The following is a 24,583-nucleotide window of genomic DNA, read 5'->3' on the forward strand; positions in this document are numbered from 1 at the left end:
GGCTTTTAAAAATGACATTTGCTAATTTTCCTAATAGTTCTACCGTAATGGATTTGTTCTCGGCTTGTTATATATATTGACTCGCATGAACCCATATGTGTATACACTAATTCCGCATATTGTCTGTTATAATGGTCCCGAGACTGTCGATAATAACATACACGAAAATAAAATCAATGTTCATAAAGAGACATTTTGATATATATAGGACGCAGGTAGAACAGTCACGTGCATTTTTGTAAATCAAAACACAAACATATACGTAAAAGGGTAAGCACGCTTTGAGATGTTCGCGTTTCATTTCTTCAATTTGTTCGCGGTGTCTAAATTTTAATTTAACTAAACAGTGTTACTTTAATGAACTTTTTGACAGCTACGTGCTATCGATTCATTTGACACATGTTGTCTAAATTTTGATTTAGACGATGTTGATGTAATTATATACATTCCATAATACTGATCTTGTTGACCACTGAACATTTTGACAGCGTGTGATACTGATGTCATTGACCACTTGACGCTTTGACAGCGCGTGGTATTGATTTTTTGACAGTGCGTGGTAATGATCTAGTTGACCAATGGACATTTTGACAGTCCGTGGTATTGATCTAGTTGACCACTGGACATTTTGACAGTCCGTGGTATTGATCTAGTTGACCACTGAACGTTTTGACAGTGCGTGCTTTTGATCTAGTTGACCGCTGGACGTTTTGACAGTGCGTGCTTTTGATCTAGTTGACCACTGGACATTTTGACAGTGCGTGGTATTGATGTAGTTGACCACTGGACATTTTGACAGTGCGTGGTATTGATCTAGTTGACCACTGAACGTTTTGACAGTGCTTGGTATTGATGTAGTTGACCACTGGACATTTTGACAGTGCGTGGTATTGATGTAGTTGACCATTGGACATTTTGACAGTGCGTGGTTTTGATCAAGTTGAACCACTTAACGTTTCGACTTAGCGCGGTATTCTGTTTTACCCCTATCGGATGCCTGCACATGTTAATGGCAAGCCAACTTAACATTTCTTCGATCTTGTATTTCATCGAACTATATAAGATATCTCATATACAATAGAGATATCTTACATATATGAGATATATTATATAGCATATAAGATATTATATAGAAAAAATAAAAGAGATATCTTACATACGATATAAGATATCTTATATAGCATCTCATTTATTTTCTAAATAAGTTATCTCATATGCTATATAAGATATCTTATATATTTTTTTGAAATCGACATTGCTCCTTGAATGAATGTTAAGTTGGCTTGTCCTACATGTTTACAGTGCGTGGTATGGATCTACACAACTCGATAGTTTGGTAGTGTATTTTTAGAGATACGTATTATTTCTATTACATTTAATGATATTTCGCATCTACGGGGATATCTTTTTTTAACAGAGTTTATCATATGCATAGGTATGTTGGTTAGGGCATAGGCGCTTGTATAGTAGATTTTGGATTTTAGCACAGGTATTAAATACCAGATACAAGCGCCAGTGGATAGGGATACTCAACCTGAGGGCGTAGAATCTTGATCAGATTCGAGGCTCTCTATGTACTTGAGGTCTCTAACGGCAAAACTGTCAGAGTCAGTGAAACGAGATTATAATTTAATCTTGCTTGTAACAATCATTTTCAATGACTTAAAAAAAATGTTATCAGCACATAACGTAAAAATGGTTCGTCGCCGTTTGTAACGTCGCTTTTTATTGGCTGATACAGCGGCGTAATAATTTCTAAGAGAAAAGAGGCCATCAATAAAAGTGGATTTGCACAGCGATTGTGTATAGAAGATTAAATTATAAGGATTGACTTGAATATATTTTTTAGGTGATGGAGCTATAACACAAAAACCCAGAGTGTACTCTCATCATAAACCGCTTCGTGGTTTATTTAGACTACACTCCGTTTTTGTGTTTTACCTTCATAACATAAAAAATATATTCAAGTTAATCCTTAATTAACGCTGTCATCTGATTGTGACGTCATGATAATAAAGATCAATAAGTGCACCCATGTTGGAAACAAGTATTCTTACGCTATATCCAACATTTGTGTTCCGAATGAGACACGTACGCGTGTATCCTACAAACATAGATGTGAGAGAAATCTCTCAACATTTGTGTTCCGAATGGGACACGTACGCGTGTATCCTACAAACATAGATGTGAGAGAAATCTCTCAACATTTGTGTTCCGAATGGGACACGTGCATCCTACAAACATAGAGGTGAGATAAATCTCTCAACACTTTTGCGATCGAGTATGAAATGTGAAATTAGATTGTCGTAGTCTAACTAGAGTATATGTATGAGTGACGTCATAAGTGACATGTTTGACAAGTGACACTTGTGTCCGCACTAGATTCCAACCTAGAGCCTGTATCCCCTACATGATTACGAGTGGTAGTTGTCAACGGGCACTCTAGTGATCACAATTTTGAAAGCTAAACGTTTTATGATTCATGTTATTCAATGTTTAAAGATCAAACCATATTTGAACTTGTTTTAAGGAATAAGTAATTCTAGTACAAACAGTCACTTCAGATTACCTGAGAACCCTTGGTTTAAGCGTGAACCGATAGCGACATTAAAAGCACGTATAGAGATAGCATATTACTAAAACGTCTTTTCAATTATAGTGTACATGTGTGAAAAGATTAACTACAGGTCGTCGTACGAAATTATAAACCCGCCAGCAAGCCTGACAATGAAACGGGGCGCTGAGCACGAATACCATCTTTAATTAAATGGAATAATACGAGTTTTCTTTCCAATTCCGAAAGTTTACATTACGATAATAGCGCCCCTAATGCCCGGAGCAGCCAGCTGTTCTCCAGGACACTATACGTGTCTACCTGTCTAAGCCTCGTTAGTTTAATTTGCGTAGAGCTACTTTGGTTTATGTAAAATTTTAACTTACACAGTTCTGGAATAGATACCCCCCCCNTGTTGTCATAAACTAAAACGATCGCTATAACCTTAACCGTCAATAAAGGAACTTAGGTGTCCTATTCCGTCTTTGCGTATTGCAGAGTTATCTTCTCTTGTGAGCAGGTATTGATTGTTACGTCAGTGGTTTAGTAGGAGAAAATTACGTCGTTTTCTCAAAAAATGATGACGTTACTCTCACAAACAAATGACGTAACAATCAATACCTGCTCACAAGAGCGGATAACTCTGCAATACGCACATTTGACCTTAGCTCTGGCCTTAACATTAGGGATCGTTATATAATCTTATCTGTTGTCATATGACCTCATTAGTCAGCGTCATACGACATTGTCTGAGGGCAAATAACGATAACCTTATCTGTTGTCATATGACCTCACTAGTCAGTGTCATACGACATTGTCTGAGGGCAAATAACGATAACCTTATCTGTTGTCATATGACCTCATTAGTCAGTGTCATACGACATTGTCTGAGGGCAAATAACGATAACCTTAACAGTTGTCATATGACCTTAGTTGTTGTTATTCAAAGTTACTTAGATTGTCGGGTGGCGCAGTGGATAACGCACTTGTCTTTCACAAAGACGAACGGGGTTCGATTCCCCGATCGATCGGACGTGTAAAGGTATGAGGTCTCCTGCCCGAGCACGTAGGTTTTCTCCTGGTACTCCAGTTTCCTCTGACATAAAGACACGTAGGTTTTCTCCGGGTACTCCAGTTTCTTCTGACATTAAAACCCCCCGCGCGCTAAACATCTGGGCCAATAAGATTAATGAATATAATTTGAAATAACTTCATAATTGTTGTAAAAGAAATTAAGTTTACATTTCGCTGTTGCTATCACGTTAGGTGTTGTCATACGACATTAGTTATTATAAAGAAGTAATTACAGAAATCTCCCTTCTCCTGATCGTATTTAATACATTCATTGTATAATTGTAATTGTCTTGGCTTCCAAAAGTGTGTTTCCTTTTTAAATAAAATGAAAAAAAAGACAGCTTTAATTGATTCGATGCAGGTTCAGGAACCAAAACATTTAATGTATTGTAAAGCTGATATTTAAATGCTGTTTAATAAATCTGCCTTGAAGCTGACCGTACATTTGGATTGTATGTGGTTTACGGACGAACGAACAGAGATCTGTCTCCGTATTAAAACTACACGGCAAGAATAGCCGGACCACAGGGCAACCCACACTGTCAATATTTAGTTTAAATCAGGACTGCTTGTTGTATCTAATAATATATGTTCAAGAGAAAAGACAACACTTGGTCTGACCAATGAGTGTTGATAAAACCAAAGCAAAGGTGCGTCTCATAGGATTACAGTACTTTTGGAAACCGATTACAATATTGATAAAATCTCTTTATAAGAAACGTTCACCAAAGAAAATTATTCAATGTCCTCTGTAAATCATCAGTTCAATATTTGAAAGGTGTATAACTGTAACAGTTGGATTCCAACCAACTGATGTAACTTGTATATCACCTGATTCAGACGTGGGGTCAAGATTCGGGTCATTCTATTAATAGTTTCTATTTCAATCAAACCTATTTAAATATAATCCAGCGCAACACTCACTCAAATATCTAATTTAGAAAATATTAGATTTTGTTTTCTTGGGTCTTAATGGTGTTTTATAACCATAACTTTAATGTGAATTAAAAATAGTTGCAATTAAAATCACATTATTGGTATCTTTGGGTCATTTTTGTCTTCACCAGATTTGAGGAAAGATTTTTTTTTACAAACTAACCAAAAATTAATTAACACTACTCTAATCATTGAAGACAGCTAATTCATGTCTAAAACATCTATCTATATATATATATATATATATATATAAATTCTTTGTGGTTGATTTAAACTGTTGCGTTACTTCCTCCCACCATACCTATAGTAGGCAATGGGTGTATGACGTAACTGAGATTTCATTTTCAACGAAAAGGTACACTTATCAATTATTGTAGATTATAATGGTATAAAGTGGTAATGTTTGAACCGAAATCTGTTGTTGTTTTAATAGAGCTAGATAAGGAAGTTGTAGCAGTAGTGAATGGATTTGGATATGTGAGGTGTCTTTTACATTTTATTACAGCTTTAAACTTGTGGTATCATCACCATTTTCTTCTTCTTTTTTAATATCTTTCACCATATTCCGTCTTTGCGTATTGCAGAGTTATCTTCTCTTGGGAGCAGGTATTGATTGTTACGTCATTGTCTGTGTGAGAAAATTACGTCGTTTTCTCAAAAACTGATGACGTTATTCTCACAAACAAGTGACGTAACAATCAATCCCTGCTCTCAAGAGAAGATAACTCTGCAATACGCAAAGACGGAATACACGTACTCTAGTGAATGGATACATTTATACAACGGTTGAGTGTGCAATGTATATTTATTATCCAGTGAAATACATACAACGTATTTATTATTCAGTGTAATATACATACCCTGAATGTGTACATTATACAGTGTATAATTCAAACAATGTATATATTATACAGTGTAATTCAAACAATGTATATATTATACAGTGTAATTCAAACAATGTATATATTATACAGTGTAATTCAAACAATGTTTATATCATGCTTGTAGAGTGTCATTCATGTTTTAGTATATATATCATAAAAATACTAATTTTACCGCAAATAAACCCACCCTACCCACTTTGACAAATGTCCTGGGAACGAGTGCAATAAGGCCTCTTCCAAGAAGGCCTAGAATGGTGATTATTTTTGACACTTGTATGTCACTAAATTTGGGGTAAATTTAGTGTCATATGCTCTATTGCATTATTGTTTTTGTACATACGATTATGTATGTGTATTAATAAATGAACTACGAATGAATATAAAAACATACGATTTTGAAAGATGATGAAAATAAAATAAAATTGTAAAACATCAAAATGATTGAACTGATTACAAATAGATTGTTTTCTTTCTATTGCTGAAAGAACACCATGATTTCCTTCCTTTATGGCTGTGCACTTTACAGATTTGAAACGTTTTTATACATATGTGACTTGTTTAACCCTTTCACCACTGTAGACCATAATGGACTCATCCAGATCAATGCATGGTAGAGTCTACTAAAGTTACATAGGGGTGAAAGGGTTAATGGGGTGAAGCAGACATACATTTTAGAGCTGAATTAGAGAGGTTGTAATCTTTACTGAAATCCCCTAAAAGTAAGTGCTATGTGTATTAATTTCAGTTCATTCAAATAGCTGTGGTACTTTAGGAGAAAATAAAGTATTGTTTTAAGTGGAAAGTTAACTCAAATCTATTATTGATTCACATCCCCTCAATGTAAAAGTTCTGTGTACCAAGTATCATTCAAATCAGTGCAGTACTTTGGGAGGAGTACCATGCACAATGTTTTCAACAAAGGGGCATAACTCCATAAATTGGGAAGGTAATTCCAATCTAAGTTGACCTGATTTTATTCTTTATTCACATCTCATCCATGTGTTCTGTGTACCAAGTCTCATCAAAACTGGTGTAGTACTTTAGGAGGAGTAGTAGTAGTATGACCAACATCGTCTACAGACAGACAGACGAACAGACAGACAGACAACCCAATCCCAGCATACCCCCACATCAGTAGCTTGCAGAGGGTATTAAAATGGTTTAAGTATGGGGACACATATAAAACAACATCAATGTATTACTGATATCAGGAGGGTTTATTTCTCTCTTGTAATATTTCGTCCACTGCAAAACTGTAGAGGTTTTTGTTGGCTGACTTTAGCTCGTTTATCTCCTGTTTCATCTCTGCTATACATGTCTCCTGTACCTGTGGTGTGACTTCATCAAAAGTGTCCTGCAAAACAGAGGCCAGACATATTTATAGACAGAAATTTAACTTAGGGGAAACACGGGGGATTTAAACCCGATCAAGGGGGAACAACTCATGACACAACTTGTTACTGACAAGAACTACTGTAAACCCTGTGAGGTGCTTATAAAATCAATAGGGGAAAACATAATTTAACCTATTACTAGGAGTAGGAGGCCATCTTTTGCTTTGGGTCAATGGTATTAATGTAATATACTACTTGGAATTAATTAAAGTATTATTTAAAGCAGTTAGATAAAATAGAATTTCGGTTCTAATATTCATTTCCTTATCATTAATTTTATCCCTTTACCAGGTATCAATAGGGTTGCACTGTCTGTATTTTTCTATTTATATCCTCATCTAGATAGTATGCTAAATTAAACCCACCCAACTTTATCATATCAATAATCAATTTTCATTCTTTAATTTTAAATTTAGATTTTATAACATACCCTGGACCGTAGTAATGGTTCTGTGTATAATCTGGCCTCATCTGATGACTTTGTTACCTGTAATACAATATCAAAATAAAATATCTCAACGTTTGAACTTTTAAAATTTTTCCAGTGCAGAGAATTTCTGGGTTTGGTTAAAGCCATTGGTGCATTTGCGTATCCCAAGCTTACAGAACATGTTATATCTGTTACTTATGTAACATGAAAGAGAATAGTGCGCTTCTAACGGGGATCGAACCCCTGATCTCCAGGTTCCTAGTCAGACGCTCTACCACTGAGCTAAAGGGAAACTCCCCCTAGCTTGAAGCTAGAAGGCGACCTTAATCCTATGTACAATTGAACCCTGCCACACTACTCCCCCCTTTTTAAATGTGTTCGCCCTCGAACACCACAACTCAGGTTCTAACTTCCAGTCACTACAGAGAGGGCCACAGACACTATTTGTAACAGGAAGAGAATAGTGTGCTATCGAGGGGATCAAACCCTCGATCTCCAGGTTCCTAGTCGGATGCTCTACCACTGAGCTAAAGGGAAACTCCCCCTAGCTCGAAGCTAGAAGGCGACCTTAAACCTATGTACAATTGAACCCTGTCACACTTATTATTGTGGATAGGAGTATGCAATCTGATTAAAAACCAGATCTTTGATTCCACTCAGATACTCTACGTTCCATTTTGGTCTGGAGCATCTTTGGGCAAAGGGGACTCAATTTTGTATAAACGGTGAGTTTGGACACCCTGGGAGCAGAGGGGTGGGGTCCAATAGGGGAAATAGAGGTAAAACCTTTGAAATTCTTCTCCTACCGTGACTAGAATGTAGGGTATCGGAGTGGAATCAAAGATCTGGTTTTAATCAGATTGTGGAGTACGCATACATGTATATCTCCCTAAGATATGATGAGGGGGACTAAGGAGGGTGGTACAAGAATGTACATATCTACATCTATTTTTTATTACAGAACATTTCTAAACACGGAACAGAATAATCAACTTTTCCAATGACCTTTGGTCACAACTATAATACTCTTACCTGTTGAAATTGGTTTATGTATAGATTTAGTGTGTCTGACGAGTTATCTTCTCCTGAATCTCCACTTTTCTGCGGAATGTACAGATGGCGTTCGAAGGGTTGCATTGGAAGTAACGGACGTTTGATTTCTGATACAACACCAGGGGGCGTTGGTATCAGCCTGGCGTTTGTTACCACTCCTGCATTAAGTAAAAGAATGAAACTTAATTACACTGAAAGTCAGGATACAGAAATACTTTTTGAAATCCTGATTATTCAGTTGATACAGAAAATAATGCAAGATGAACATGTTTTGTTAAATACTTTCAGTGATTATTGATATCATTTTGTATTTAAACACTGTCAGTGACATTTTGTGTTCTATACTGTACTTGATTTTAATATTAAAATTACCAACATTTTAGACAGTGTCAAACAAACCTTTATGTGGCACTGTTTTGATGCACTGTCCGCTGTACACGTCCCACACTCTGACATCACAGTCATGTGACCCGGATACCAGCTGACTCCCGTCCAGTGATATGGACAGGCAAGTTACCTGCTTACTAACAAAGTATAAAGTAATGGTTGAGAAAGTGTTTAAAAAAAAGGATACAATTTCCCATCAAAAAAGATATTGATGATGAATTTGTTTTTCATCTTTAGCAGAAAAGTGTATAATCAATGCACAAACATCTGTTGGAAAAGTCCATACTGAATACGGGAAATTTTCACTGCAGTTTAAAAAAGAACAACTTTTTCGCCATCTGCAATGAGTGCAAATTTATAAACACAGCTTACAGTAATAAGTGATATATTAAACATAGTAATCAAATGTGACTTGTCAAAAGTTTCCCCGTATACTTTAACACCCCCCTCCCCCCTCTCAAGTATATAAACATTGAGAAGTATGAATGAACACTAAATATGCACAGAAGTATGTATCTGTAGAAATATGTCACAACATAAAGGCACAGAAGTTGTAACAAGTGTTTTTAATATTCAGTTATGTTTTAGTTAGATATGTCACAATACTGTATTACAATATTCTGCATTAACCTTTCTTGGTAATAACTACAAAGTAAAACCTAGATATAATGCCCGTCATTTCATTTGCCACCTCGTTTACCACCGACATATTTCAATGTCCCTTTTCCCTTGCAGAAGAATTCTTTTATAAATTTCCATCAATTTATCTCCAAACCCCTTTCTAATGTTAATGTCAAAATGTCTCCTGACAAATGGTGACAGTATAAAGAGGTTTCACTGTAGTTAATAAAGTAACTTGATGAATATGCAAATGAGTTTCCATGTATGCACTCACCTGTGGCCACTATAGATAGTTGTACTTGGGTCATGTACTCACATGTGGCCACTACAGATAGTTGTACTTGGGTCATGTACTCACCTGTGGCCACTATAGATAGTTGTACTTGGGTCATCTGTGTCACTCTGTATGTGTCTTTCTGTTCTGATGGGCTATGAAAGTCAAGTTAATATAATTAAAAGTACTTGTGAAATGCAGCAGCTATAGTTCCTACTTTTATGGCTTTTAATGAAACGGTAAAATATTGTGACAGAAAATACAAGAAGAAATAATCTTTATCTTTTCCATATCACTTCAAAAGTAATGGAAATCCAAACAAATATAGGTATTTGATTTGGAAAATGCAACAAAACTTAAGGTATTTATATTGATCACATGTTCTAAATATTGAAATGAAAATATAAGCACGAAGGTATATGCTAAGACAAACACATTCTATTGCAACTTTTAGTGGTGTGTCTTAATGATTCATCTGGAAATATTTAAAATAAAAAATGAATTAATTGTTCATGCATTCCTTTATGATCATTACCATAAATACTTGTGCATAGTTCGCAGGCACTTTTTGTGTGGAAATTTGTTTTTGTAAAAAAAATGAAAAAATAAAATGTAAAAAAATATTGAGATTTTTTCTGTAAAAAAGGTCAAGCTGGACTAATAGCAGCAACCAGGTAGATCACAAGTAAAGGTTAATAACTAAATAAACACATTCACCGAAATAATTAATTATGTTGGGAAAACATATCGCACAAAGCCTAATCGTTAATTAGGCCTAGCGTTGATCGACACCTCCAGCACTGGGAGATCTGTTGACACCTGGCAGGGCAGAACAGGTAATTGGAATATAACAACGTTGTTTTCCTGCCGCTGAATAGTATCATGCGACCTTGACTCTTTGCAGTACACAAAACCTGTGAACTTCGCCACTTTCCCCATGTCGTTTTGACACATTCCTACTGTCAAGATTGAATATTATTGCTGCAAGCACATATTTCAAAACATTTCCGAAAATCCCCGAAAAATTTACGATAAATGGTCACGACCAAGGACTGGTTTTGGATTGCTCTTGTTTATGGTGCACACCCCTTTCTTGACACTTTAATTTTTTCCCTTAAAAAAGTGTGCACTGTACGCAAATATTTACGGTACATGATTAATGCCACCATTACAAGACTATATATTCCTACATCAAGCAGCTAATTTCATGTGAATTGATATTTATCCATAGATACAACCTGCCAACGTATTACTCTATAGAAGTCAGAGACTACCTGTTAACGTACCCTGTCGTATAGATTGTAGCAGTAAATATTGCCGTTGGATCCCCCGGCAAACAGCAAGCTCTCGGTGAGATTCATGGCAGTGGACGTTATACTGACATCAAACACGATACAGCAAATCATCTCCCCGGAGGCCAGGTCCCACATCTGTACAACATAACCAACATAGACGATGAAGGTAGGTCGTATATTTGCAAAATCTTAATCGTACTGTGAAGTTAAAGTACTGTTACTATAGTGATGCCAACAGTATCAAATTTTATAAATGATTTGTAAAATGATAATTTCGAAATAAAATATAGAATTAAATTCATCTTTCCCTCACATCTTAATACAAGAAAATTGTTACAAAGTATCACTGCACACTATGTATATATTAATGACTGGTTTGCTTACCACATAAAAAGTTTTTTTAATTAATCTTTTTTGTAACAATACTTTTAAAACTTGAATTCTTTTCTATTAGTTCATATATCTTAAAAGATGCTAGGGACAGGACTGGCTATACTTACACGACAGGACTGGTCAAGGGAAGAGGAGACAACTCTGGCCCGACTGCCACCGTAGCCTATGTGTATATCTGTGATGGGGAGGGAGTGCTGAGACCATACATGTACCGGCGCTCGTCTGTTACTGTATTCACCAGTCTCTGATAGCACCCTGTAATGGAAACAAGACTCATCTGTTGGTTTATTTCTGTAAATCATTTCAATCAATCAGCTGACTCTGCAACCTTCATAAGACTTTTCATTCTTGTGCTAACATGAACAGGGGTCATTTCAGAAACTATAACAGTTAACATGCATTTTCTCAAAACTTATTCTTAATTGGTTCTAATGTATTATAAATAAGAGAATCAATTGAAGAAGTTATGTACCTGATGTTTTCATGTACTTTGTTATTGCTATGATTGTTGAAAATTGTAACACAATTTATGTTTGAATGATACATGGAACGAAATATAACAGAATAAATACATATATATCAAATTGTCAGGAAACGTTGGACAGTGTAGTGTCCTGTAATGGAATCTGTTTCTGTACCATTAAAGGAAACACATTGTACATATGATACATGCTTAGAGTAATAAAGACATACCTACATGCCCTGTGTGGCCAAACCATAACACTCCACAAGGAATGTGTTAATTATAGGTATAATAATTATAATCTAGATATACATACATGCTTATTACGATAAAAATAGACATACCTGCCAAGTGACCAGGCAATGACCATGTTGTCATCGCCTCCCGATACGAAGTACGACCCGTCGTCACAGCACCGCAGACACGTGACGTTCTGGTAGTGTCTGCCCAGCACGGTCATCAGGTGTCCCGTACATACCTAGTAATACAAACATGTTGATGTCTGTTATCAGATACTGAAACAAGAGACTTGACATCTTACTATAGGAACGAGTTGGAATGAAAATTTAGCAATCATACACGTAGCTGACAGGGTACAAAAGATATACACTGTTTGCCCAAAACAATGTGATGCAAGGTGAACAAAGGGCAATAACTCTGTGTATAGTGGGACACAAGCCCTGGTTTTAATATGTGACACTCCACCATTTATAGTGGTATTCTCGTGCAAAAGCTGCTAATTGTAGGCAACAGAGTATTGGAGATATTTGCACAGATTGATGAAGAGAGTGCACACCTTAAGTCCCTTCTGGTAGTACTGTTGGGGTGCATAAGGGAAATAAAAGGATTCTTAACACCACAAGAACAGCTTTGTTGTTTACTTGACGTGTACATGTTTCGACTGCTATGCAGCCATCATCAGGACCCATAGTAAACAAAACAAAGTAAACAACAAATCTGTTTTTGTGGTGTAGAGAATCCTTTTATTTCCCTTTATGTTTCTATAGTAAGGATTGATAGTGAATCCCCTGTGGATCCACCCGAGAACACTACCGCATTTTCTACATTAGGAGTGTTGGATCTCTCATTTCTTCATTATGTCGGGATACTAATAAAGGAATCCCCTGAAGACCTTCACATCAAATCTGAATCAAACTGGGATGTACACACAAACTGGTACTTGTATACTTTACAGGGAAGTAGCAGTGTTAATACATATAGAATTTTATATCTTGAAGTTAATGTTAAATAAGTCTACAAGTTTTCGTTTAAATAAAGCTGTGTCAATCTAAACACAGAGAACATCATGACCAGTCTAACACTTTAAAATGCACAGTTTTCTCTGATGAAATGTTAAGTCTTCAATGACGACATTTTAGACCTCATTTCTATTGTCTTTCAATGCTGTATCACATTGTGAAATGCCATAATGTCATGTCCACTGTTTTAACCCTGATTCTTCAATCGGAACTATTACGTGAGATAATATGTAAAAGTATATATAGGATCTTACAGGAGTTTCAATTTCATATGAGATTTATGAAACGAGTCCAAGATTTTTTTAATTTAGCGAACCTCTGGCGTGCTAAAATGAAAAATTTGACGAGTTTCATAAATTTCATTTGAAATAAAAACGAGTGTAAGATCCTTTTTATCACATAATCAAGGTTTGCGGCATTTATTTGTGTAAAACGACAAATTTCATGCTAACTACCCTGGAATGTAAAAAGCTGCCATTTTGACTCCAGTGCGTAAGTCTGTGACATCATGTACTTGTCCTAGGCGTGATGTCACAATTGAAACAATTGAAACAATTGAAACTTACAACCACTCACAGGGCTGATAGGTCATATTACCATGGACTAATAAGGCAAATACATATGACATGGGTATATTAATTGGATAACAGAGAACAGTATGTGATAAATGATGATATGTGTGTATACAGTAATCATAGAAGAACTGTATATAACATTCAAACTACCTGCCAGATGTGGATTTTCTCGGACACAGCTGCAATGCAGTACTCTCCATTGGGCGTCACATCAAGGGCAGTAACTCTGCCAGGACAAACCATTTTCATCTGCTGGTTGTCCTGTTTGAAAGATATGTAATTTTGACACCATTTACATTGCACAGTTATCAAAACCATTTTACAATTATCAGGTCATTATAATCTTTGAATTTAAATTGGTTTGCTTATATTAAATTTTATAAAGAAGTCATAAAAAAGCAGGTACAATTGTACATTTATTCTACTTTGTACATTTATTCTTTGTACATTTATTCTATTTAACATTTGATTTTGTTGCTTGGCCCTAAACTAGTACTAAATTGTCAAGGGCCAAAGAATAATACAAAAACTAATCCATTGCACATCTGTTATGATAAAAGATAACTTTAATTCCCAAATGAAAGATACAATACAGTTTACATAAAATATAAAAATAAACAAACTACCAGTAAAGATGTGTAGTTAAAGATATTTTATCACCCCATCTTGATTTTCAACCTTAGAATAGACTTTTAGAATATTTTTAGTCATAACAACTCTAACGAAACAAAAATGAAAGGTAAGTGTATGTACTGTGTACCCTTTTGTGAAGTGACCAGATGTTGAGGACTGGTTTTGTGGTGAGAGCCGAGATGATGAAGTCGTTATTGAGGACGGCCAGACCGTGAGGTGCAGTGGTCCCGCCTTTGTAGGTGAGGAGACTGGTGGAGGAGTGGAAGTCCCACACACACACGTTCCACATCTGGCCCGAGGCCTCACTCGTTAGTAACACCTGCAAACATAAAATAAACCACTTTAGACAAAATATCAGAAAATTCCACTGTATCCATACAGTAACCTCTCTTGAACTCATATTTACTTCTGAAATTTCATAATGAACTATTCCAACCTTTGAATTGGAAGAGTTCAAACCTGTCTTCATGGGTGAAGGAGTTAATAATGTTTTGGATAAAACTGTAGCGTAGCTGGACCAGGGAACTGTAGCTGATCAGCCCCCATAAACATGTTTCAGGTAACATGACTGAAAAAAATAGGGGTAGACCAAAGGTTGGTCGGGATTCATTTTTATTTTATATAAATACATTCATATTTATTTTTGAGGGGGCTAATTTAAAAAAATACAAAAATCACCAAACATATTTTTGGGTCTTTTAAATAACAAGATGGGATTTAAATTTGGTTTTGATAATGTACTTAGTAGAAAGGGTATATATATAGTTGCCTTGTTTGTTTGTCCATCAATTTGTTTGCATCGGATGGACAAGTTATCCAAACACTGAATGGAGTGCATTTGAGTGAGACATAATTGTATAGTAAGGTCAGAGGTAGAAATTAGGGTACAGCAGGGTAGGGTACCTGAAACATGCATATTTTCTTTGGCCTCAGGTTGCTCATTTTGATCTGAGGACCAGTGTCCATCTCCATTAAGGCCTTATTGCATTTTTACTCTTGGAATACATTTGTTGATATCTTTTTTTTGTTTAATATTTTAATCTTTATAATGTTTGCAAAAAATTTCTGCAAAGTATGTTTTTTTTTCCAAAAAGATTCATTAAAACTTCAACTGTATCACCATGCAGGTTAATATTTCAATTTGAAAACATGTTTACTGGTGTTAGGAAATTTCCCTTAGTTTAAATAAGAATTTTTGGTAACTCAAGTAATGCCTTCCAGTGAAAAAACTTCCTTTCAAGAATTTCTTCAAGTCATTATACATTTTCGAAACTTAGACGAGCAAAGTTTGTTGGGTCTGGTAAAGGGACCCATTCCCAATTTGAAAATGACCCTGCCTTTCCAAATATTGGTCTTTATTTTTCCAATTGGATTAAAAAGCATGTTTTATGAGTTTCCAGTCATCAAATGTCAACATTCAAAGTATTTCTGTAGACCTATAATAGAGCATTAAACATGTACATGAATAATTTAAATTTTAAATTGAATAAACAAAAAAATAATATTAAAATTTATATGTTTAGTTATTGCTATACATTTTACTGAAAGAAACGGATAAAAACGTTTTTGCTTATCATATTTCAGGATTTTTATTTTTTCCAAACATATTTTTTTTTATACTGGGAACACCAATGATATTTTCCCATTTTGTGCCAAATGCCAGAACAACATTTCATGATCAGTGTAGGCTTGTATAGATTGCATAAGGAGATTTTAAAATGTTTACCGCCCAGTTGATCAAGGGATAGTGATGCCAATTATCTGATCAACGTAAAAAATAAGCAAATTTGAAACATTTTATGTCAGATTTACTATCATAGATAGTTTTCCACATACAGATAGTAGTTGTATTATGTCTGAAAAGGCCCTCAAACTGTTATAATTATGAATCACTACAAAGATCTCAACACCATTATAGTAATCACACTCTAGAGGCTTACAATTCTAAACTATCTGGACATCAATTCATGAATCAGACAGAAAAAGGAAATGTTCTGTGCATCTGTAGAGTAGAATCCTTTGTAATGCAGGAAATCGTCCCAGAAGTTCACCTATGTGCTAGCTGGCTTGACAGTGTGATAAGCTTAAAGCTCACACATTGTAACTCCTACACACTTCAGTGTAAAATTTCCACAATGATTATAGTCTGACAGCTTGAAGGATGCTGCAGATCAAACGATATCCAGCCTCATTTCTAAAGTACCGACATGAATGGTCTAGAACACATTCACATGCTTACTAGTATATATGACACAGGGATATACCCAGGTATATCAATATAATAAATATGTGTTAGACTTTGTTCAATTCCTTAGAATGTTTATGTAATAATATGGTGATGTCTTGAGTACATGTCCAGGTGCATATATGTGACATGTGAGAAAGTCGTGCGTTGAGGGAGTGAGGTTTTCTAATAAAACCCACTGCACAATCGCGGAATCACGCAGACAGCTGGAGCTAAACAAGGTATACGTACTGGACGTCCTCCGGATGTATGTATACATAGATGTAAAAATTAAAACAAGAGTAGCAACTCCTGCAGCCTTGTTTCCACAAAGTATATTCTTCTTTTGCTATAGAGTTGTTTAAATGTTCCAACCAGCTAATTATAAGTAAGCCATCGTCTGGGCAAAATGTCAGTGATTATTACATTGATTGTGAAGTTGTTGGTCCCCCTTTTCTTTATACAAATGTACCACAACTGTCCCTATAAAAATACTTGCACAATTCCATATAATCTCATGTGCCCACTCCCTATGCTGAAATTGGTATGAAAGATAATTTTAATTAAAACACAGGACTTTGCCTTCACATTTGAAAAAAAATGTCATAAATAGACATATGAATGTATGGCAGTTGGATGAATAGCAATATTTTTGTGTGTGAGTGCAAATAGTGTTATTCTGCCAGAGTCATACTGGTGAAAAAGTGTTTATATGATTATATGATGTACAGAATGGCACCCTAACTGGCTTAAGCCACTGACAACAATCAATGTTAACTGAACTATTGAGCATGTTCCCAAGGTTTAATGCGTCACTGGTAAAAGCCAGCTTGTCAGTAAGGCAGTATTGTTTTCCCTTCACATTACTTAGCTGCCACCCAGCCTTCTCATCCCCCCATCCCCAACCTTTACCTTAGAAGTTCTTTAGGACCGCCCTGAGTACCAGTGCACCATCCCTAGCAACTGGGAATGAGCCTTTCAATGTACCCAAGCGTCATGACTCTGCCGCTAAATGTAACATGCTAGCATGTACCCATCCAGCCACTGATCACACTTAACACTGCTTTTATAATTGATAAAGTTCAAGGGGGGGAATAACAGAGGTCATTATTTTTTCAATGCCTCTGCTAGGAGTCGAACCCTGGACCTCTGGCTTATTAGTCTTACGCCCTACCGAATGAGCTAAAGAGAAGTTCTCCCTAGTCGAGTCGGTAGGAAGCTGCTAATATTTTACCAAGGTGACATACTCCCCCTCCAGGAAAGAACTTGTCCCAAGTTTTCCAGGGGTCATAGCGATCCTTGTGAAAGTATCGCTGAGTATATTTGTCAATATTACCCGGCGCCAATGTAACAGAGGTCATTATTTTTTCAATGCCTCCGCTAGGAGTCGAACCAGGGACCTCTGGCTTATTAGTCTTACATGCCTACCGAATGAGCTGAAGAGAAATTCTCCTTAGCCGAGTTGGTAGGAAGCGCCTAGTTATTTACCAGGGTGACATTTGGAACACAACTCCTTAGTCAAAATGGTTGGTAAATTTGATTTGTCGCCAACCGATGTCTGGTACTCACAGACTAAATTAAATTAACAGCACGGAGGTAGGAGGAGAGCATGTCTACCACATTCAGGCTGTCCTGTGACCCTAGCCTACTCTATTTGATTTTGTTCTATATTTTGGAAGTCCGTCTAATCACCTTAATAAATTAATCTTATCTAACCTAACCCTATCCTCTGTGTCGGCGTTAGCATGCCTACGCTTACAACAATACATGTAGGGATCTTAACAGCTAAAGCTGTGACTATTGGCTTATCAATGTATTTCTCAGGCTAGTTTGTAATTCCCGTTAATGTACACTCAGAGTATTGGCAAGAAATAAAAGACATCAAGACTGTTTGAGGACTACAGAATGAGAAGATGTGGTTGTTTACCCTTCTAGATGTTTTCACCCTTTTCAGTGTATGTTTACACTATGTACAATCCAGTTAATTTTGTGGTGGTGGAGCATGGTGGTGATACATGTATCACTTGTATAATTATATGCTACTATACAACAATTCAATGTTCTATGCTTGAGTGGTCCCATCATGATCAGATCACAGGTGTTTGAAATTCTGATCAGATCATTAGTTGACTAATCTGTCAATACTGTCTTACTATTACTAACATTATATTAGGAAGAACATAATCTTGTGGATTCAAGTTAGCCCGACTTTCCTTTGACCCTTGCACCAGTCTTAGACATCTGACCTGTCAAAATGTCCCAGTTTGGTATCACGGCCAGAGAAAACTAAGGCTGTACGGGAAACCGCTCACCTCCCACGATAGATTGGCAGCTGTACAGTATAGTTTACGCAACACGATTCGCAATCTTCTACTGGGCAATGATGCACCTGGCACCAGAAGGGCACCTTTATCGATCAATACCACACTTAAGGTTAGATCAATGCTATGAAGTATAAACCCTTACCTCACTGGTAGTTGTCATTTTTCTGTAAGCACGTGTACTGATCAGCATCACAGGAAAGCTTGTCTGGAACGTGTTTCTACGTATATTTTAAGCGTGTATAACACAGTGATTACATACAAGATTAACCGAAGCCTGTAGCAAGTTCCGGATAAGTATATATATTTCTGAGTTGTGTCCTAGATCGGAAATGAAATATACTGGTCTCATGATACTGGCCAAACAATAAACACATGGTGTTGAATTCTTGGAATATATTAACCAGTATATATATATATTTACAACTTTAACAGAAACAATTAAAGAGAGTTATACTGCAAATTAGTATTTGGTAAGTGAAAAAAGTATGCTTGATATAGCCAGAGACGTATAATATACGTCTCTGATAAAGCAAATGCAATAGAACACTTAGAATACTCAGTGGCACTTAGCCATCGGACCAGTGATGGTAAATAATCTAAAAACGAGATACAAGATCCAATTAATTCAAATTTTCAATAAATACATTATTGAGACTTAAATTAATTAGTATAGCAAGTGAAATTACTCTGTTATTACAAGTAACATTTGATATTATTCCTTCATCTAGTCACTGGCAATGGGGTACGACTTGAATAAATAAATGTAAAATAAAAGGAAACTAAAACCAAATAATAAAAATTATCATTAAGACATTTTCTATCGAATTAAAATGTCTATGTCTTAAATAAGTATTATACATCCCTGATGGAGCCTCAGAGTTTTAAAGTTAAAGGCACTTAAACATCACTTTTTAGAGCTACACTTGAGTGTTTAATTTCTTGCATTTTTTGATTTTTTTCTCTCTTGTGCATTTTGTTTAAGAATTTATAAAACAAAAAAGAAGCCGGATTTTTTTTTGATATAAAATTATAATAATACATTAAAAATAGACTTAGCAATGTCGAAAAGTTTTAAAAGACTTCAGGAAAACTATAAATGGTAGAACCGCATCACTCATCCTTGCAATATCGTCAAACATTCCTTTTACAATTATAAAGCATGATTGTAAAGCCATTTAATGTTTGAAAGTTACAATTTTTATGTGCATATGCAACTGCTTATTTACTTACAAGGCAGCTGCACGCCTGGATGACATAACATTGTACATGTAGCAGTAGTAGTCTTGCGCTAGTCCGATATTAAAAACACGTGAAGTCAGAAGAATCAATGGATTCGGGAACTGACGATGTAATGGATAGATAACAATAACGACTTCGTCCAACGCACACGAAGGTCTTAATCACACGTATCAATCTTAATGATAATTCATAGACTTCTAAGATAATTATACATATACCTCGGATCGAACGTTCACAGCACAAACGAAAAGAGTAATGCAATACATACTTCTATGAACTTCTATACCATAGAATCCAATTAATAGTCCAAGTCAGCCGTTCCAAGAATCGTGTAACGATCCTGTGCAGTATTTGTGATCTGTATTCGAATGAAGGTCGAGTTAGTGCGTCAATACTCTTTTGTGTGTATTTAGACTAAAATAGTGAAATATTGACAATAAAATTTCATGTTTATACATGGCTCTTCGCACTGTTTTATTTATTTCATGAGTGGTTTGGTTTAGTAGAAACTCAAAACTATGTACCAAAACATCTACGAATTCTGAGATGCTAAAGAAAATCCTGGATATTGTAGAGAAATGCTATCTGTGACAGGGTCTCACTAACGCAACCCAACGCCTGAGCAGATAACCTCTTAAGGGGGTCAGCAGTTGAGGGGGAAAACTCACCCAAAATGCACTACAACGTCATCTCAATTAATTGTTACGTGCTTAGCAATATATGAGGATATATGTAGATTAAACCAACTCAGAATCTTAGAAAGAACAAACAACACTTATTATTTTAAATTACAATACATATCACCTCCATTGTCTACTGCGTTTAATTAAGAGTGTAAGCGATAGACGATCGATTTACACGTCACCTTGCAGGTACAGTGTATTTCGAAGTCTTCCAGGTTGAATCGAGCTATTTTGGATCAGCTAATGATTTTTGAAATAATTTTTATCCTTTTGAGTGTTATAATTATATTTTCAAAATAAGCTTAAGGTTACAAGGTTTATCGACCAATCTCTACTCAGAGTGTAAGTGAGTGAAATGAATTGGTATATCGACTTTGGTGGTGTTTCGTTTGGTTGTGTTTTACGTGCTATTATATATGCTTATTTAAATTACGTCCTATGACGTGCCGGGTTTTGGACCCACGATCCAGTTGTGGAGGGCTAGTGATCGTAGACGGTCAGACGCCTTGACCACTCGGTCACTGCAACCCCTCGCCCGAGTTTCCTCTGGCCCTAGTACCAGGCTTAGACATTTTGACAGATAGATATCTGGTGCCCACACCAGACATCTATCTGTGTCAAAATGTCTAAGTCTGGTGCCAGGGCCAGAGGAAACTCGGGCTATGCGACCCCTTACTTTGGTGGGGTTATGAGGTGATATTTAGAGATAAGCGAGAGAAAAGCACATAAAGGCAATATATTTCATCGTAGTCAGCAAGAGTTGTCTTCCAATATAAGCTTACCAAAGTCTATATATTATATAATATATATAGCCTGTTTGATCGTGGCTTATACACGTCATTCTTCCTTTATAACCTATGCTTTGAAAGTCCGACATCTTCCATAAAGATAAAAACACAAAACTGCATTTTGATTTAGAACTTTTCCCGTATTCAATATTCAATAAGATATGTTTGAATTAAACAAAACCCACCTATACCCGTCGAACATATATATATGCCAAGTTGCTAATTTTTAGTGAAACATGCGACCCCAGCATTAATTCGTTGAATTTGTGTTATGATATTCAAATCATGGACGTAAAATCTTATTTCTGTCAAGCACGAAACATTGTCCGGGATTCAGATCAAGCACTTTCCGTGTCAACTTCCCACAAAACCATGGAGACTCGGATAGGAATACATAAAATCCACAACGCAGCCATTTCAGATCACGACAGCATCGCTATCATCCATTCTATCTAATTGGAGATATCGTAAACTGTGGCGACAGATACTTCCGACACCATGACATCGCGGCATTACTCCGACGGAACCTTATCCTTTAGGACCTTTCTGAATGTACATGTAGTTCTGCGCCGTTGAGTTTATCATAGCTGGTACTTGTGCGTGTTAGTCCACACTAAACCAACTGGAAGGTGTCGTCCTAATCGAGTGTGTCATTAATTGCATGGTTTGGTGCGCTAGCATTCCGTTCTTATCTATATACGTTATAACCACAACCCAAGAAAGATTTTACTTTGAACGATATAATGAACAATTGAAGAAAACAAATTAAAAAAATTACAAGGGGGTTTATGTTATGAACCCTGATTAAACATTGTCTAATCTAGCTATTACTTGCAATTCGTAATTATAAGGGATCTACGAATGTATTGACGACATCCACACATCAAGTCAAGTAAATTTGCTCGTCGATATCCAAGTCTCCGAGGCATTCAGAATTGTTTAACATATACAATTCACTCAACAACGAATCTCAGACGTGCAGTAATGTTTGACGGTAACCATTATTTAGGGCAAAAAACGAATAGCTTCGATATCAGGGCAAAGTTGTTCAAAAGGTGATTAGCTTAATCAGTGATTAGCGCAAATTTTAATTTAAGCGTAACTTTAAAACACAACCATTGAATTCGTTACAACTTTCCAGATATCATATATTTAATAGAGTTAATTTACATGCAAAATTGTGAGATTTTACCTTGCATATTGACGAAACTATTAAAGGTTGCAAAGTGTTGTTAAACAGGGATTAAGCTAACCACCTTTTGAACAACTGGGCCCAGGTCTCTAAGGCCCACACGCAAACAGGTGATAATTGCTTGCCGACATTCTGTGGAATCCAGTTAGAACCATTGCGATAACAACTGTCATGTGATGACACGGTTGTATGAGGGCGATTGCACAATGGTACGATGGTGATGATACGGCATCGTAAAGCAATATTTAGATATACATACATTAAAGACTGTTTGCGTCTAAAAATCTGACATTTTGTGCCCCGAATAATTTATACAAATTCGTATTAGATTTTATCAATATTAGTTTTATCCGTTTTTTAATGCCTTAAAGGACTAGATGCTAAGGAGCGATAGATTCAAGTTGCATGTGTTTCAGATGCGAGCCCTCGTATTTTCCTTACATTTACAAACTGGATCACCCCAGTTATTTCTTGCATGCCATTAAAAAACTATTCTTATTGGTCTTTTACGAAGGTCTTTGAGAATAAAAAATCAGAATCTGCAAGTCTTAAGGATATCGGGCCGCGGTGACCAAGTGGTTTAGGCGTCTGACATTCTGCTACCGCTAGCCTTCCACCACTGGGTCGCGGGTTCGAGACCTACGTTGGGCAGTCGCCAGGTACTGGCCGTAGGTCGGTCGTTTTTCTCCGGGAACTCCGACTTTTCTTCACCACCAAAACCTGTCACGTCCTTAAATGGCCATAGCTGTTATGAGGACGTAAAACACAAACAAACCAAATCAAACAATAGTTCATGACACTTATTCAAAATTTAAGCATGTCCTGTAGACTGCATATCTTATATTTATAATCACATGTAGACCTTTATAATTTAGCATTATAAATAACATGCTTTAAAGAACAAATGTCATCAGGTTACTCAAGCTACGTACAGGTCTTCAAAACTTTTACATTTGTGTCATTCTTATATCGCCAAAGGACTGCTTACGTCTTTCTGATATTTCTAAAGGACTGTTCAGTGAAGTATTTTTTCCAGGCATTGTAAACGGGTGCTGTCACATACCTTTTACTTACCATAGATACTGCATGACATCAATTGATACGTTGAGGACTAATCCTTTATGTCTTGAGCCCGGATGTCGTCAATTCTTTTGAAGACTGAGCGGTTATAGAAGCACTGAAAATGAACATAAATTGGCGTAAGTGTTTAGAAAACATTTCAGGCTACCTTGTGAATGTATCAATTGGCTGAATATATGTCGTACTTATGACGATTTGTCATTTAAGAATTGTTTTGTTTATGCATATATCATTTCGAATTGCAGTTTGTAGCTTTATCACAACCCTAACAAACGCGTTATGTAAAGTCATACGTCTTCTTGTTTGGTCACGAAAAAATAAATAAAAAAAGTAATGCTGTGTGTTATATTATTGAATGTCTTCAGTTTGGAGACAGTGTGTTATGTTTTCACCCGATTTTTGTAGGAATTTTGACGACTTTCAATATTATTCTTGAGTTCCTGTTGTTGCAAACTTATTGTTAACTGTCTCTTGGTATTCTGTTGTTGTGTTGCCTTTGTTTATTGCCTCTTGAGCTAATATTGTTTATTAACTGATGTTTTCCATTCTTTCTTAAGTAATTCTTGAGTTCCTGTTGATACATTTTCTTTCTTATCCTCGTTTTCGAGTTCCTGTTGTCGTTCCTTGTGCTCTCTCCCTTCCTTCTATGTCATTGTCTTTCCTTTCTGTTGTATTGTTTCCTGACTTCCCGTTGCTGCCTCTATTTTCCTTGTTTCTCCCCTGAGTCCTTTTTGCTTGTCTTTCCTTTGTTTTAGTGTCTCTGCAGCGCTTGTTATTGACATAACTTTCGTTATACTGTGTCATAAGTTCCTGTCTTTTTTTAAGTGT

The 24,583-nt window shown here is 36.1% G+C and overlaps 1 protein-coding gene across 2 annotated transcripts; it reads right to left on the reverse strand.

Annotated features, from left to right (window-relative positions):
• Nucleotides 1-6,625: 6,625 nt before the first annotated feature.
• Nucleotides 6,626-20,366, reverse strand: LOC110448662 (WD repeat-containing protein 18-like). Of its 2 annotated transcripts, none has more exons than XM_021495047.1 (11): nucleotides 20,281-20,366; nucleotides 14,353-14,544; nucleotides 13,743-13,853; nucleotides 12,103-12,236; nucleotides 11,403-11,550; nucleotides 10,894-11,037; nucleotides 9,692-9,762; nucleotides 8,725-8,849; nucleotides 8,305-8,483; nucleotides 7,273-7,329; nucleotides 6,626-6,802 (listed from the first exon to the last, which is right to left on the reverse strand). In XM_021495047.1, exons 2-11 carry the CDS (start codon nucleotides 14,512-14,514, stop codon nucleotides 6,656-6,658), a joined length of 1,278 nt encoding a protein of 425 aa, XP_021350722.1. In that variant the 5' UTR covers nucleotides 14,515-14,544; nucleotides 20,281-20,366; the 3' UTR covers nucleotides 6,626-6,655. The 2 variants fall into 2 exon arrangements, with proteins under 2 accessions (XP_021350722.1, XP_021350713.1); XM_021495038.1 differs by lacking the exon at nucleotides 20,281-20,366 and adding an exon at nucleotides 18,916-18,986.
• Between the last annotated feature and the right edge of the window lie 4,217 nt (nucleotides 20,367-24,583).

Source organism: Mizuhopecten yessoensis, unplaced genomic scaffold, assembly GCF_002113885.1.
Source record: "Mizuhopecten yessoensis strain PY_sf001 unplaced genomic scaffold, ASM211388v2 scaffold431, whole genome shotgun sequence".
In the NCBI taxonomy this organism is placed as follows: Eukaryota; Metazoa; Mollusca; class Bivalvia; order Pectinida; family Pectinidae; genus Mizuhopecten; species Mizuhopecten yessoensis.